At 43.5% G+C, this 14,473-nt stretch overlaps 1 protein-coding gene across 1 annotated transcript in view; it reads right to left on the minus strand.

The window, feature by feature from the left end:
- Positions 1 to 353: 353 nt before the first annotated feature.
- VMP1 (vacuole membrane protein 1) overlaps positions 354 to 14,473 on the minus strand; it is a 75,577-nt gene continuing 61,457 nt past the window's right edge. The window contains exons 12-13 of the mRNA XM_019545692.1: positions 4,597 to 4,699; positions 354 to 3,409 (exon numbers count right to left, since the gene is read on the minus strand). Coding sequence (XP_019401237.1) covers positions 3,266 to 3,409; positions 4,597 to 4,699 — 247 coding nt within the window. The 3' untranslated portion in view covers positions 354 to 3,265. The remainder of the gene's footprint in view (positions 3,410 to 4,596; positions 4,700 to 14,473) is intronic.

The raw sequence follows: 14,473 nt of genomic DNA on the forward strand, positions 1-14,473 counted from the left end.
GAGTTCAGACTGCATATTTCTCTACCCTCATCAACGCATTTAAATGGAACCAACTTCTAGCTGGCTAAATTGGTAGTCCAATACGGAACAAGCATCCATGTCATTTGAAACCTATTAAAACAATGGGAATCTTTTGCTTTTTAAAACTATCAAACCACGTGTTTTCCAACGTAGAGTTTAAGGCTTTGGAATTTCTTTTGAATTTGTCAAACGCAATTGTGGATCCCTCTTCTAGAACTGTTTATTAGTGAGCATCTGTGTTGTGACGGCACATTTTACAGGACAACGCGAATAGGCCCAATATACAGCAGTGGAACTTACTCAGCTGAAATGAAACAAAAGGAAACGCTGTGTCACCAAGATATATTTTATTTGAGTAAACATTAAGCCATCCATTTTGCAAGTCTCATTAGGTCTGCATAATCTTAATTTTTACCTTGTCCTTCCACTGCCTGACGAGATAGAAGCAGGAACAGTGACCAATCCATTCTCTAAATATCAGATAAAAAAGAGGAACTTCGGAAAGCTTTCAAAATGATAGCATAGCTCTTTAGAATGGACACATACCAACATGGCTGGCCATTATTTATGTTCAGACATGGAGAAATTTGCATTTTGTTTGCTGTTTGGTTATGCTCCAGGCTCTGAAGACTACAGATGAAAGACCTTGCTAACCAGCCTGCCTGGGAAGTCATCAAAAGACTGTCACATACTGCGAGACAAAGACCTTGTGACAGATTCTTAATTATACAAGCCCTTCACCTCACACTTGGGTTACATAAATGGGCATCCAAGCAGGTGCTGATTACACTCTCTCACATCTCAGGGCCCTTTCTGCTGCCAGGGTGGTGCAAAGACTTTAGTGTAAATGGAACTAAAACTTCAGAGATGTTATATCTGGAAAAGCCAAAAGGTGCCTGCAAAACAGGGCAAAATGGCAAACCATAGTTTCCTAAAACCCAACATATCTTGGGGAAAACTGCAATAAATGCTTCCAAACCGTAGAACATACATGCAATCAGCCCAACTGCATGCGATCAATCTAACTGCCAGATTTTAAGTTTGGGTTGATTTAAACCCAGACGTGTGAAATATCAAGCGGTTCTGATTTGTTTTTTGTATGCAGTTGCTTGAGTTTGTTATTAACATTTCATTCAAAGGCCATAATGGGGCCAAAGGAAGAAAATTAAATCTCAGCTCTAGAATTTTTTTTTTTTAAATATGAAAATGGTTTCTCTTTCAAGACAGGGACAAGATTTTTAAAGATGCAAAAAAGACATTTAATCCTGTCCCCCTCCCCCTCCCCCCACAAAAGATGGGCAATTAAATGCCCCTATTGCCTTTAAAAAGTCTGCCCCGTCCCTCCAACAGCGCAGATGATCGAGAAACAATGTTCTCATTGGAAGTTCTGGTTAGATGCCTATATAAAACTTTCCTTGCTCGATAACACTGTCAGTTTGCTTAAAGTTATATATGAGGTGTACAAAAGCAAAACAGCATGCATCTCACACACACTTGGGATGCTTCTGAGGCTGAGTATTGAATTTTAAGACAGGCTTACATTAGAAGTCAGATCCATCCTAACTTTCAAACACTGAGATGCCTGTTGATGTTCAATGAAAACAAGTTTGAGATGGATGAGCAAACGGTCAGATGAAAGATACCAAAATGTCAGACAGCCTACCGACTGTTGTTGCCATGACATCCAACAGTCAACATCAGTCTGATAAGCTATCCGACAGGATGGTACAGCCATGGAGATGTCACGACGGGAGGCAACACGAGTGGACATTCAGGCAGGATTGAACAAAATACAGTTACTGCACCTTGCTTGAGAGCGGCCCTGCTCTATCGTAGAGAAGCATCTAACTGAAAAGGTGTTGAGTCAGTTCTATCCTAACTATGCTCCATGCAAAACCATTAAAGAACATCTGATTAAAGGAAAGGAGAATTATTTCTTTTAATTAGCTCATCCTTACTAGCTCAGCAGTTATTAGAGAAGCATTCTATATACAACAGCAGTAGAACAGCAACCTACTTACTAAGAGGGAACAAGCCTATCTCACTAATGTTGGTTCATTTCACATACATTAAAACCAGGCAACACACTGATCTGTAACAATATTTATAAGAAAACAAATATCTGGATAATCTGAGTACACTTTCATGTTCTTTAATGCAGTTGTTAATTACCATTACTGTTTTACACCAAATCCGTCTTAATTCTAAATATCCACGCTCCCCCATCTCTTTTTCTGCATCTCTGGTGCTGCTGCACTTTGTTGCCCTAAGCAAACCTCTACAGTGATATGATAAAAATAAATGGAATTTTAATTCAGGTGGCCAATTTAAATAAATCAAAGTGCAAGGTGCCAACTCCATACTTTCTACCTCCTCCTCCTGGGCAAGAAGTTCTTGCGAGCCAAATCAAGAACAAAAGGCTTCTGCCCCATGTGCACAGGAAGGGTTAGTAAAAGCATGCAATACAAAGGCTTAATAAAGAAACTCAAGATAAACAGAATATACAAAAAGGTGCAGCGGAGAAGAAACAGCTGAAAAAGACTGACACGAGAAATTCTGGAATGATCAAAGATGACTTTATAAAGTTTTTATCTCGACTTCATTCTAAATATACAGAATAAAAAATGTTAGTGTCACCAGTTTGACTGCAACTATCTCTGCTCACACCCGTAGAAAGTTGGCCAGGCTGGCTTTCCCAACCGAGGCACGTGCAGTACAGGAGGACTTTTCTCAGCGTTCACATGGGATAATGTTCTCAGGAGGAACATGCAAGATTGCTATCCAGTCTATCATCGTTTATATACATTTCAATGACTTGGAAATTAGGAAAAGTGAAAGAGCCATCCTTCAAAATAAAGACAGTAGGCTGCGGTGCGGGGACTTTTAGGCCGGGGTGCGAGTTAGTCAGGCATCTGGAGTTGTGCTAAGTATCAAATCAATTTTGGAAGTAAATTGGAATGGACAGCATTTATGTTAAACACGAGTTTAACACACCACCCCTTAATGTACAGCTCAGGCTGAGTTAAAGAGTATTTACCTTACCTTAACATACATAAAGTTTGTCAGTGAAAGTTCTGCTCTAAAACCCGAATTACTTTCAAACAAAAAGAAAAACTTGTTACAGCTGAAAAACTGATGATTTTAAAAAGTTTTTTCCTGTTGTGAATAATGCCGATTTTAAATATATGGTAACACCTGTCACTTTTGTGTCTGAGAGAGACCATTTCAAGGGGGGTTCCCCAGCTCATTTGGTCTTTTCTTCAGAGTACATCTTCTGCTGCAGCCGCTTGGCATAGCTCTGCGCCATGGAGTTGATTATAGACAAGATGAAATAGCAAACCATGACAATGACAAGCTTTTCAAACATCCATGATAACCAGCTTTCCCCCTGCAGGAAAAAAACACAAGACAGAAAAAGGAGAGAGGCAGATTAGCAGCTCGTACAAAGAAGGATTCTTCTCTTGGTAGCTGAAAGGAAGGATTCGAACCATTCCAGGAGTCTGCAATTTTGTGAATGAAGTCTGATGGGATCCCTGCCACTTCCCTTGCAAAGCCAATTTTTTTTTTTTTTTTTAAAAAGGACCAGGGAAGGGGCAGCCAAGTCACTGCAGGGCAAAGCAGGAATCCTTGCTAATCACCACGAGTCAGCACTTTACTGGCCCTCATCTTGCTTTTTGTTGGCGGCTCGCAAGATTCAGAGCGAGCGGAGCCTGATGTCAGCTCTTGTCGTTCCCATGTGCTGAGAGAACAATAGGGTCACTAGTTTCCTACACTGCGCGCAGCGTGCCAACTTCCAGCTCCTTTCCAGCCCCTGTGTCACTGCAAGTGAATGCGACTGTCACGCTTCTCTGAAGTGTTTTCCAGTCCTGGGCTCTTCCCCTAACGGTTGGCTTTGGTCAAAGGAGGGCAGCAGTGCACAACTATTACTGCAACGTACAGAACATGCTTCTGCCTATTGAGTTATTCCAGTCTGATCCTCCCTCCCTTATCCTGCTTTCTGGTAAGCATTAGGAAAGCCAATGTTTATAGGAACACAGGGCTTGGGTTGAAGATAGTCAAGTCTACAGTAGATTAATAATTTGTATGCATTAACCTCTTGGTTTTCAAAAAAGAGAGTAGATTTTCCTCCATCTTTTGGTATCCCCAGCTTTAAAGATTAGTTTTACGAAAGGATCCCATCACTTCATCACCATCCCCTTATTGTCTTTTCATTCACATCCTACAGGCTTTAGTCATAATCAGTGAGGAAGGGACTTCTTTTTTCATGTAACCTCAATTCCTCCCCATCTCAACCACTTATTGCAGCACTAGGCAGACCAAGAGGCAAGAGAAACTAGCCGCTTGGCTTAGGTGCCTTAGCCCGCTCCCCAAACAGATCAAATCCCTAACCCTGCTGCAGTTCAAAGAGTTTCCCCCCAAAATTTCTAGCTGGTTTTTCAGGCAAGATTGAAATCTTCTTTCCTTTGCCATTTGCAGGTCTCTGAAAACTGGAATCAGAAGTCTGCCTAGCAAAGCTGGGGAGTAAAGTCAGGGGATAGCCAAGAAGTGGCAAAGGGGGATGGGTGGCGTTCTTACCTGTGGCACTCCACTGTCAGGTCTGTGGTGGAGTTTTATCCGCTGAGCTTCCAAGTATTCTTGGAACGGCTTCTGAAGAGAAGGACCTATACTTGGGACAGCACTGAAGCAAATGCATCCCAGAAAACAAGACAAATTGCGGGGAGAGACAAAACAAGAACATCATTTTAGGGTTGTTTTTTTTTTAAAACTTACCACCTGGACTCAACAGAACAAAGTTCAGATTCAAGCCACGGCTCAGAAGGCATCACCGCATGGGATAGCCATATTATATAGAGCACTCGCTTAGTTCATCTGAAGGGGACGAATGGGTCCCTGGGCCCTCAATAAATAAATAAAGGAGGTAAAAAAGAAAAAAGGGATTTCACAGCAGACTACAGATGCCAAGCTCAGAGGCAAGATGGAGAGAGGCTCTGAGCTCCAGTATTTCCTTTGAGTCATGGAGAAGCCCAGCTGGGGCTGTGCACTGAAGCAGTGCTGAGAATAAAATGAATGACTTCTCAGAAGTCCCACATTTATCACCAGCAGTTCCTGTAAGAACTGGTTTGAACCGATTAATAAGGAAATGACTTGTGCTTGTGTCATCCCTCAGTTAAAAAAGAAACTGCCCGCCCTATGACTTGCCCCTATCTTCTCAAAGAAGGCGGCCCCTTTCTCAAACTTCAGTCCTTATTAGGACAATCTGTGCGTCATCCTTATCCAAAAAGAATGCATTAGCAAATTCTAAAGGCACCTCCCACTAGTCAGTGATTAACAAAGGAACAAAGAAGGAACTATGAACCTTGTTCTGAATCACTCCATGGTTTATGGCAGATGACTTTGCACAGAAAATACAGTACATTTCTAAACACCTTGTTCTCAGATGAACGTTATAATGAGCACCGATAAGTTTATGTACTCAGGACCTTCTATAAGCCACTGAAGCACTGATGTGAGACAGGTTCAGCAATGTGGCTGCTAAATGCCATTCAGCAGATGCCAAAGCAGTTTAAAAAATTGAGACTCAGAAAAGAAAAATCAAATCACCAACAGTTTTTATATCCATTATCTAACAATCGTGTGCCACATTAGTCAACAGGAACAGAACCTGTATCCTGCCGCCTCCACCCCCTCCTTCCCACTGGGGCCTGTTTGCTCCTGGATGTGCGGGTCAGGTGTTTTAGAAATACCCGCAAGAGATGCTCACAGCGTCCTCCCCCCCAGACAAGCAGCAACCAGAGTTGGTCCAAAAGGAAGCCCAAGCACAGCGCCAGGATCCTGTGGCTGAACCTGCATCTACACATGACCTCGCTGGGAGAACCAGTGGGAATTTCTGCACCAAGTTTCTCCAGTGCCGACAGTCTGAATGCTTGAAAAGGGACAGACTGCTTCCCAGATAGCAGGGCCTTCATCAGCTCCAGCTACACAAATGCTACAAATTTGGAATTTCTGCTAGGAGGGAGAATTTTATGAAAGCTGCTTTGATCCACCAAAAGCAGAGGTATTAAAAGGGATCGCTCCCCTCTACCTCTCTTATGGGAGCTCTGGCTAAGGATGGCTGCATCTCCTCTCAAACTGCATCACCACTCAGCTCCTTCTCAGAAGGCACGAGGAGGACAGCAGCTTTCTGATACTGCAAGTATTTGTAAATCCAGAGATCTCTGTAGCTCCTGAGCTGCCTTGGTAATTCTACGTGCTCTAGTAGCCTGGGGCAAGGAGTTTTTTTGAACACCAAGCTTAAAGAAAAAACAAATGCTTGCATCAGTCACTTGCTCTCAACCTGCTAAAAACCAATTTTGTACTTGGAATGGTATATTTTCTGAGCACTTTTGCAAGGCTAATGCACACCCGTGTCGGCATTTCATGTAACAGAGTACCAGTTTGTACCAGCAATTTCCAGTTCTTCAAAACACTCTGTAAGGCCCTGATACCTCCTTGCTGGTAGAAAATCTCCCAAATGACTCGCCGGTCACGAGTCACTTTGAAAATTCTGAGGTTTTCTTTTTTTTTTAAGTGACGCATGAAAGACAAAGGAAGAAAAGGCTCCCGAAAGGTGTTATTTTACTTTAAAAAAAACTTTCCATGACTTTTATATTAGAACTGTTCAAACAACGAGAATTGAATGAGTAATCAAAAAGCCGTCAATAAAAAAAACCCAACTAATTCAAACCCTCAAATCCTAAAAAAAACCCCAAAGTACCCTAGAGCAACAAGCTTAAACTCAGTTCCCAAGTTTTAGAGTAACGATTGCTCATCATGCATCCAAAACATGTTTTAAAGCAACTATTTAACTGGAAATACTATGCACATTTTTTAAAAACAAACAATATGAACTTCATTGTGTAACAAAGAAACCAAATTAGCCCTTTGGGACAGGTAGGCAAACCAGAATTATTGCACACTTCATTTTAGTTTGCTTATTTAATATTTTATGTAGCCTGCTAAAGAAATCTCCATTGTTTAAGTTTTCACTGGAGAGAAGTTTAGAAAGTAGCCATCATGTACATGCATCCACAGTATCCGAAATGCAATTCTCTAACCTCTACCACAATGGTTAGGTCAGATTATCTCTGCAGCCTTTCAGTAAAACTCAGCTATTTAAGCAGTCATCCTTCTGACATTTTCCCACATGGGGTTTTGAAGTAGCAGCAACATTTAACTGTATGTACAGAACCCAGTTACAGGCTGACAGTTTATTTTCAAAGCTGGAAATTGAGTAATTGTACTTTGTTACAGACTATCGGGATGCCATCCCAGGAGGCCTAGAAAAACCTCGTCGACTCACTAGCTCAGTCACCGGTGACTGGACACCCGCTTTCACCAGCAGTTTCAACACCTCCACCTAGGAGCTGGGCCCAGTTGTGGCTGCCGACAACTCAGTGCTGCTTAGCAGAGGGTAAGCCTTCCAAAACAAAAAACAAAAAACGGATGCCTCTTCAAAAAAAAAAAAAAAATGGCTGCAGTTGTAGGATTTTAGATAGAAACTGCATACTGCACTGTACATGCCCTGCACCACTGAACATAACTGCAGCTTTGAAAATAAGAGATTTCAAACTTCCCTGAGCTGCCTGGATTCTCTTAACTGCTGCAGTTCTGAGAGCAAAGCCAGTGGTCTTTTTCAGTAAGCAAGGCTGGTGATAATAAACCAGAGTAAGAAATAAAAAGGGCCTCCAAGTACAAAACTTTGAGCAATGTGCGGACTGTGCACATGCACGAGTCAAAAAGCTTATGCATCGGGCAAAGATTTTGCAACACGTGTTGCAATAAATTGATGTACTTCAATTTCTGTACAAAATAAAGTTTGTTCACTACGATGTTGGGAAATTTCATCAGCAGCTCAAGTGCCAAAACAGGAGGGTGATAAGCAGAAAAGAATCTAAATGTCTTCTAAAGGGGGGGTGTGCGTGTGTGTGTGCGCCCCCACCTCCCTCCAACTCAGTTTCTAAAACTATAAAAATATGAACCGTTTGTATAACCTGAAGCTGTATGGGATATTTTACTTGTTACACACCTCTGCTGAACATGGAGATTATGTTTTTTACACCACATAAAAAAAATACATTGCATTGTGTTTTAAGCTAAAATGCATTTGATACATACCTGGATTAATTTAAAACATTTGGTGCACGGAATACGCTTTGCTTTTTTTCAAATAAAAAGCCTATTTAAATATAATCTAGTAAAGCAATTCAAATAAAACTGATCGGTTCTCTGGTTTTGTAAGTTACTTTGTTCTCTTGCTGCAAGCTGTCCTCAGCCTTTGTTGGGAAGGGCAGTGTATAAATCTAATACAATATATTTTTGCTGTCACAACTTTAAATTATTACTTAAAAAACCCCCTTTAAACTGTACACATTTTACTCCTACTGTAGAATGCAATTTTAAATGTTACATTTTCTATCACTCGCTAATGAAACAGAAATGCTGTTTTTTCAAACATGGGCTTGAACATCACAAATCCTGGAAGCTACATACTACACTTTGAATGATCCTGCTTTATTTCAAGTGGCATCAGCTATCTAGAGGGTGGCTGTATCATCTGAATGCAGTTAAAACGCCTCTTTAAAGAACTGTGAAAAATTGGTTATTTGAGGCTGACAATTGCAAGCACATTTCTCCTCGTTATCCCTGCATTTAATTGACTGATTTTAATTTGCACTCTGTAGTAATCAAACACCCATTTGTCAAGGTCAGTGCACTCTACAGCTTTCCAGATCTTCCCTTTTTTTGCTTTTAGAAGAGTGACTGTCACTACCAAGCTCCACACTTCACATGCAGGAGGACAATACAAAATGGTAGCAAAAGGTTTGCCAGAATCTCTCCAACCTACAGGTGGATTTTCTGCAAACAATCAAATCATGTCCAAAGCAGCAGCAAAGCAATACAAAAGATGTGGAAAATATGAAGAACAAAACAGTTTATCCTACCAACACGTAAGGGATAAGACACACAATCCTGCACACCTCACAAGTGACCAGCAACTCTGCTTCCACCAATATTAAAAATCAAGTTTTTATAACAATATATTTACTGTATTCTTTTCTTTTTTTTCCTTTTTAAAAATTCGGCTTTTTTTAAATTCAGCTGTTTTTCTCGACGATACCTCTCGCTGCGTGGGTCTCTTTTATTTTTGTATTTACTGAAATTTCACAAACACTTAAGTAAGAAAAATGTCTGGACACTCAGAAACTTTGATAAAGTGTATGTTCTAGATTGCCAACATCGTCCAACAATTCACGGGAAAGGCCACTGGATCCTGAATTTAGAATCTACAGTTCCAATCTTGAAATACTTCTGTATATATATATATAATTACTTAAGAAGGCGCTGTATAATTATGTACATTGGAAAGTGCTATGTTTAGTCCAGACCACCTGGACATTAAGACTTGGAACATTAAAAAAAAAAAATCAACCAAGTTTCAACACAACTCAAGCACCTGGGCACATTACCCAGCTGCATACAAAGCATCAAATCCCCATTTATGTCGACGCGACGTGAGCCTGCACTGAAGTGTGGCGATGATTCAGGGCCCTGGTGATCATGTCCTGTTCACATCCTTTCAGAGGAATAGGCTGAATAATCAGAACAAAACCGGAGGCTGGGATCAGTAAGCAGTGCCAAGTGTGAAAACAGGGAAGCCAGTTTTATGGTGGAAAGAGTCCAAAGGGGGCAAAATAGTTTTAGCCAGGTTTCATGCTACAGGCCAGGCTCCCAAATCCAGACAAACCAAACCTTGATTTGAAAAGGTGATGCAAGATTGAGTCAGAGTCACGCTTTGTGAACAATTTCTGCTACGCCCTTTCCGTTAAGCTGCAAGGAGACTTTACTGCAGCCACAAGGAATGGCCTCGCGTGGACGGTACGGCTCCTGGAGATGCAGGCACAGTCCTTGTTCAAGGGAAGAACCTTCTTACGAATTAACACTTCCCTGGGGGAAAAAAATAAAAAAGGACCTACACCTCATTGTGCTCAACAGCCCAAAGGCCAGATGGAGCACAGCTAGAGTTAAATATGCTCTTAAGTAATCCGGGAACCAGAACCCTCAAGATCGTGGTCCCAGCTTTAGCAGTGGATAGCTGGCAGACAAGAGAGGCCAGACCTTCCCTTGCATGAAGTCAGCAAGCTTTCCCAGCTTTGGGCTGAGCTCCCCTCCTCCCCAAACCACCTCAACCTGTCCTTCTGTCTACACAGCCACACGCTGCCTTCGTGGGTGATAAACTGTAAAAGGCCAGATTAGTGCCTGAAGAGTCTGATTCTGAGTCACAACGTGCTTGAGCCAGCTGCTCCAGCCCTACCCTCGTAGGCTGCCTTCAACTCTGAAAACACTCAAAAGAAACTTCCTTGGGATTTCATCTGTAGGTTACCTTTTTTTTCCTGGAGGCTAAAAGGAAAATTCCGCTTTCCTCTTTTATTACCGTGGGCCACGATCACGTGTGATGTTTCTCACTGCCCGGGCAAGGACGCTTAGCCTGTGGCCGGATTTGACAGAAGCAGAAAACTCAGGAGCGAAGTTGCGATAGACAGTACTGCAAGGGAAGGAACCTGCTGCTCCGGGCTTTCCTCGCCTGCTACCCGTCCATCTCGGGAACAGCGGCCCCGTGCTTTGACCAAACTAAGCAGCTGGGCCAGGAACCAGTGCAATGGTGTTCAGTTGCTACACACCTGTGAAGGGCTTGGGAAAGCTTTGTGGTACACCCCGCAGAGCTCCTCTTCCACCCAGACTCGAGGTGCTCCCACTTCACTTTCCTCTCTAGGTTCTGCGCACCGGACACGGGCATCGGGGAAGCTTTGCACTCCACACTTGACACCGCTACGCAAAAACCAACCAAGCGTTCACTAAGCCCCTTTCCCGCAAAAAACCTTGGGCGTTCTGCTTTTCTATGGTCTACTGCTCTCCACTTTTTGTGGCTAGATTATACGCTCCCCTGAAAACCAATTCCAGTGGAAATATTCTGATGCCACTTGACTAGCTCATAAACTGGATTAATTTGCACAATTCCTTCACTATCTAACTGGAACACCTTTTCCTTCTGGCATGTTACATGAACCTTCAAATGGTTAATTCTTTTCCAGACAGTGATCTAAACAGGCTTAACGGTTAGTATTTTAATGAGCTGTCATTTCCTGTGCTGATAAAGATTCTCACAGTATTTAAACCATCCATTTCCCTGAGGCTCAACCAATACCAGGACACCATTCAATGGTGAGTCAGAATGGACCTCAGACTCCATGCTTGAGTCAAGGGTGATAGATTATCCTGCAACAAATCCAGACCCACTCCCAAGGTGCCTAAGGCTCAAAGAGCATTCGCAGCAAACCCAACTTTGAATAGCACAGAGGAGCGGCCACTGCCTTCAGCCCCCCCAAGGTGCCACCGTGGGGTGAGAACGTTTGGGGAAATTTACACAGACACCGTCAGCGTTTGCCCGTCTCTCACTGCAGAAGGAAAGGGCATAGTCGATTAAACAAACCGGCTGTGTAACGACCAGGATCCATGAGAGGGTAGTTTGGGGTTAAGCAGCTGCTTTGCAAATCCGTTTGATTTTGTGCAATGTCACTGAGGACTAATCCTCCAGTAAAAGACCTCCTAGTTGTGACCACAGAGTTTAAAAAAAAAATCACTTCGTATGTTTGATCCATTTTTTTTCTGGGACATGCTTAAAGACACCAAATGACCCAGGCCACATTTTTCCTCGAGACATTTTGGTTTTTTGTTGCATCACTCAGAAACCCACGGCGTGTCTTTAAAGGGCAACCAGGACAACTTTAAAACGTTCAATGGCTAGTTGAGGGTTAAATCCCACAAGCCTTTTCCAAAAGAAGCCATTCTCATTCTGTTGTGATCCACGTAAAGGTTTTAGCACCAGAACCTCTCGAGTTTCATCCCCATCTGTGCCCCTTTCAAACTAGTAAAACCCTTTTTGTGCCAGAGTTGCCTTATTGTGCACACAGATGTATTATCAAGGCGCAATCCCACAGGTTTCTGATATGCTTGGGGGAGGGGAGCCACTGATTTCACTGTACCGAGAAAGGTCAGGTGTTTTGTCGGAAGCTTCCAAAAGCATTTCTACCTCACGAGACTTGCACCTCAAATCATCTCTGTTCTCAGCCACTGCAGATTATTCCCAGAGGGACACTGGTCTGAACACAGAGTGGGCGCACCTCTCTAAAACAGACCTTAAGATGCTAATTCAACCAGATCAGGTCACAGGAGAAGGCCCTTCTACAGCCAGAGTCCGTCTGAGCTAATTTGGTTAAATAAAGATCCAAGGTGAAGGATGCGCAGGTGCGAGCCTCCTTCTCCAACAGCATTTGGCTTCTCTAGTCAGCACCTGATGTCCCTGAGCTGCTAAGAAGCCTGCCCTGCCATGACAGGGCCCAGGACGCTGAGGGCTCCCCTCCCACACACTGTAGAGGCCACCCTGCAGGCTGCCTGCCACTGGCATCTCGTGGCCAACACTACGTTTTGAGCTCTACGTTTTCAGCATGGGTGTTTGATGGCTGAGGTTTCCAGACATTACGGGATGGGGCCATTTCAGACCTCATCTTTTCTCCCGTCCCTCCTTCGAGAAGGAAGCTCCATGCCTTTTACAAGTCAAGACAAGGCCCATTATGATTAATTTGCTTTTAGTCAGTGGCTCGTCTCGCACGCTGTAACGTGACAAACAGCAACCGAGTATTAGATCAGAGAGTTGGGGACTCGAGTCTGAATTACCCGTGGTTTGTTTCCTTTGATCTTGTTACTTATTATTGCAAGCCAGTCAGATTCAAACTGGTCCATATGAGTTTCAAGCACTAGCAGAAGAGCTGGCCCAGGTGAAGTGCTAAACTGAGAAACTGCTCAGAAGTATGTGACACTTCGGGGCAGGTGGTCCGAGGTGTGTCTGCGCAATCGGACTTCAGCGCGTTATGACAGGGCATTTCACGTCTCGCGGGCGCAGCGTGGCCCGGATAGTTCCACCCTTGCTCTGCTTAGGACTGCTGCCCTCGGCATGCTGCCTGCCTCCCAGCCACCGAGCACATTTCACTTTGTCCACTCCTGCAGGCCATGTGCGAGGACTTGCTCAGCCACGACTGGAAGGGGAATGAGCCCATCAAATGGTGCCAGGGGTATTTCTTCTGCCAGTCTCCTAAGAGATCATCTGAACTTGCGCTGGGGAGAGAACTTGAGCACTTTCACTGTGAGAAAACCCCTCTCTTCCCTCGCTGATTAGGACCGCAGAGACAGCTGACCTGAGCTTAAGCTTCTCTGACATGGTCAGTGCCGGTCACGTGCGTCAAAGCCTTCCTCCTGGAGGATGCTGAAAAGTTTAACAAGCTGTTCCAGTATTAATCAGTCAGTCCACTTGCCACTGAGGTGCAGCCATCTCCGGGGCCACACTCAACAGCTGCTTAGTACATGCTTACTCCCCACACAACGGTGCAGGAATTTAGCATCTCCAGTCCTTTTCCCCCTGCTCTGCTAACGAAGGACGGAAACCTATTACGGCATGTTCGAATCCGGGGGGGACAGGAACTTTTCTTTCTGATAAACCATTTGGCAAGAGGACAACGTGCCCACGTTCTATGCATGGTTTACTTTGAATAATATTTCTTTAGTAGTTTTCTGGGAATTCTCATTCCCCATTCGAAATCACCACTTCAAAGCCAAATACAATCGTGTTTTGAAGCAATAAGCTTAGTGACTTTATAAACATTCCCGCAGCACTAGGTAAAAAAATTAAAAAGGAAAGATTAAAAACAAGCCCAAAGAAAACCCACAACACACATGCTAATTAAACCATTTTAAAATGGGCTAATTCTGACCTCAAACCAGTAGAGAAGTATGGAACATGGCTGCTTAGTAAGCTAACCTCATCTTTAAAGTCACAAAACCCAAAAGCTCATAAATCATCATTGTGCCTTGGCAGCCTCCTCCATTCCTTCCTTTGAAACTCTAAGACCCAAGCAGAAGACACTTCCTAGCTAAACGTCCTTGCAAGACGTCGATATGGTCACCTCCAAACTATCAGCTGATCGAACTGGTGGCCCTCCACCTGTTTTCTTCCCAATAGCAGCTCAAGCGTGGATGCATGAAGCGAGATACGGGCCTCCATCTCCTGGCACCCCACAAGGCATCGAACTATGCTGCCCCCAACCTAAACCAGATTTTGCCAGTACGAGCCTCCTTGCATTTCCAATACCCGGGTCTCTTCCAGCTTCTCACATCTCACTATATTGTCTTCCTCGAATGACACCTTCCTGCAACCTGACCTCTCTGCGAGTGTGGCACGTTCCCTCATGCTGCTGTAACTACCCTTCTTCAGTTCCTTCTGCCTCTCACATTTGTACTTTATTTCAACATTTGGCTGAACGTATCCTTTCGAGCCTCTGAATTTCCCTCCACTTTGGTTTTT

Source organism: Crocodylus porosus, unplaced genomic scaffold (genome assembly GCF_001723895.1).
Source record: "Crocodylus porosus isolate Cpor-Errol unplaced genomic scaffold, CroPor_comp1, whole genome shotgun sequence".
Classification (NCBI taxonomy): Eukaryota; Metazoa; Chordata; order Crocodylia; family Crocodylidae; genus Crocodylus; species Crocodylus porosus.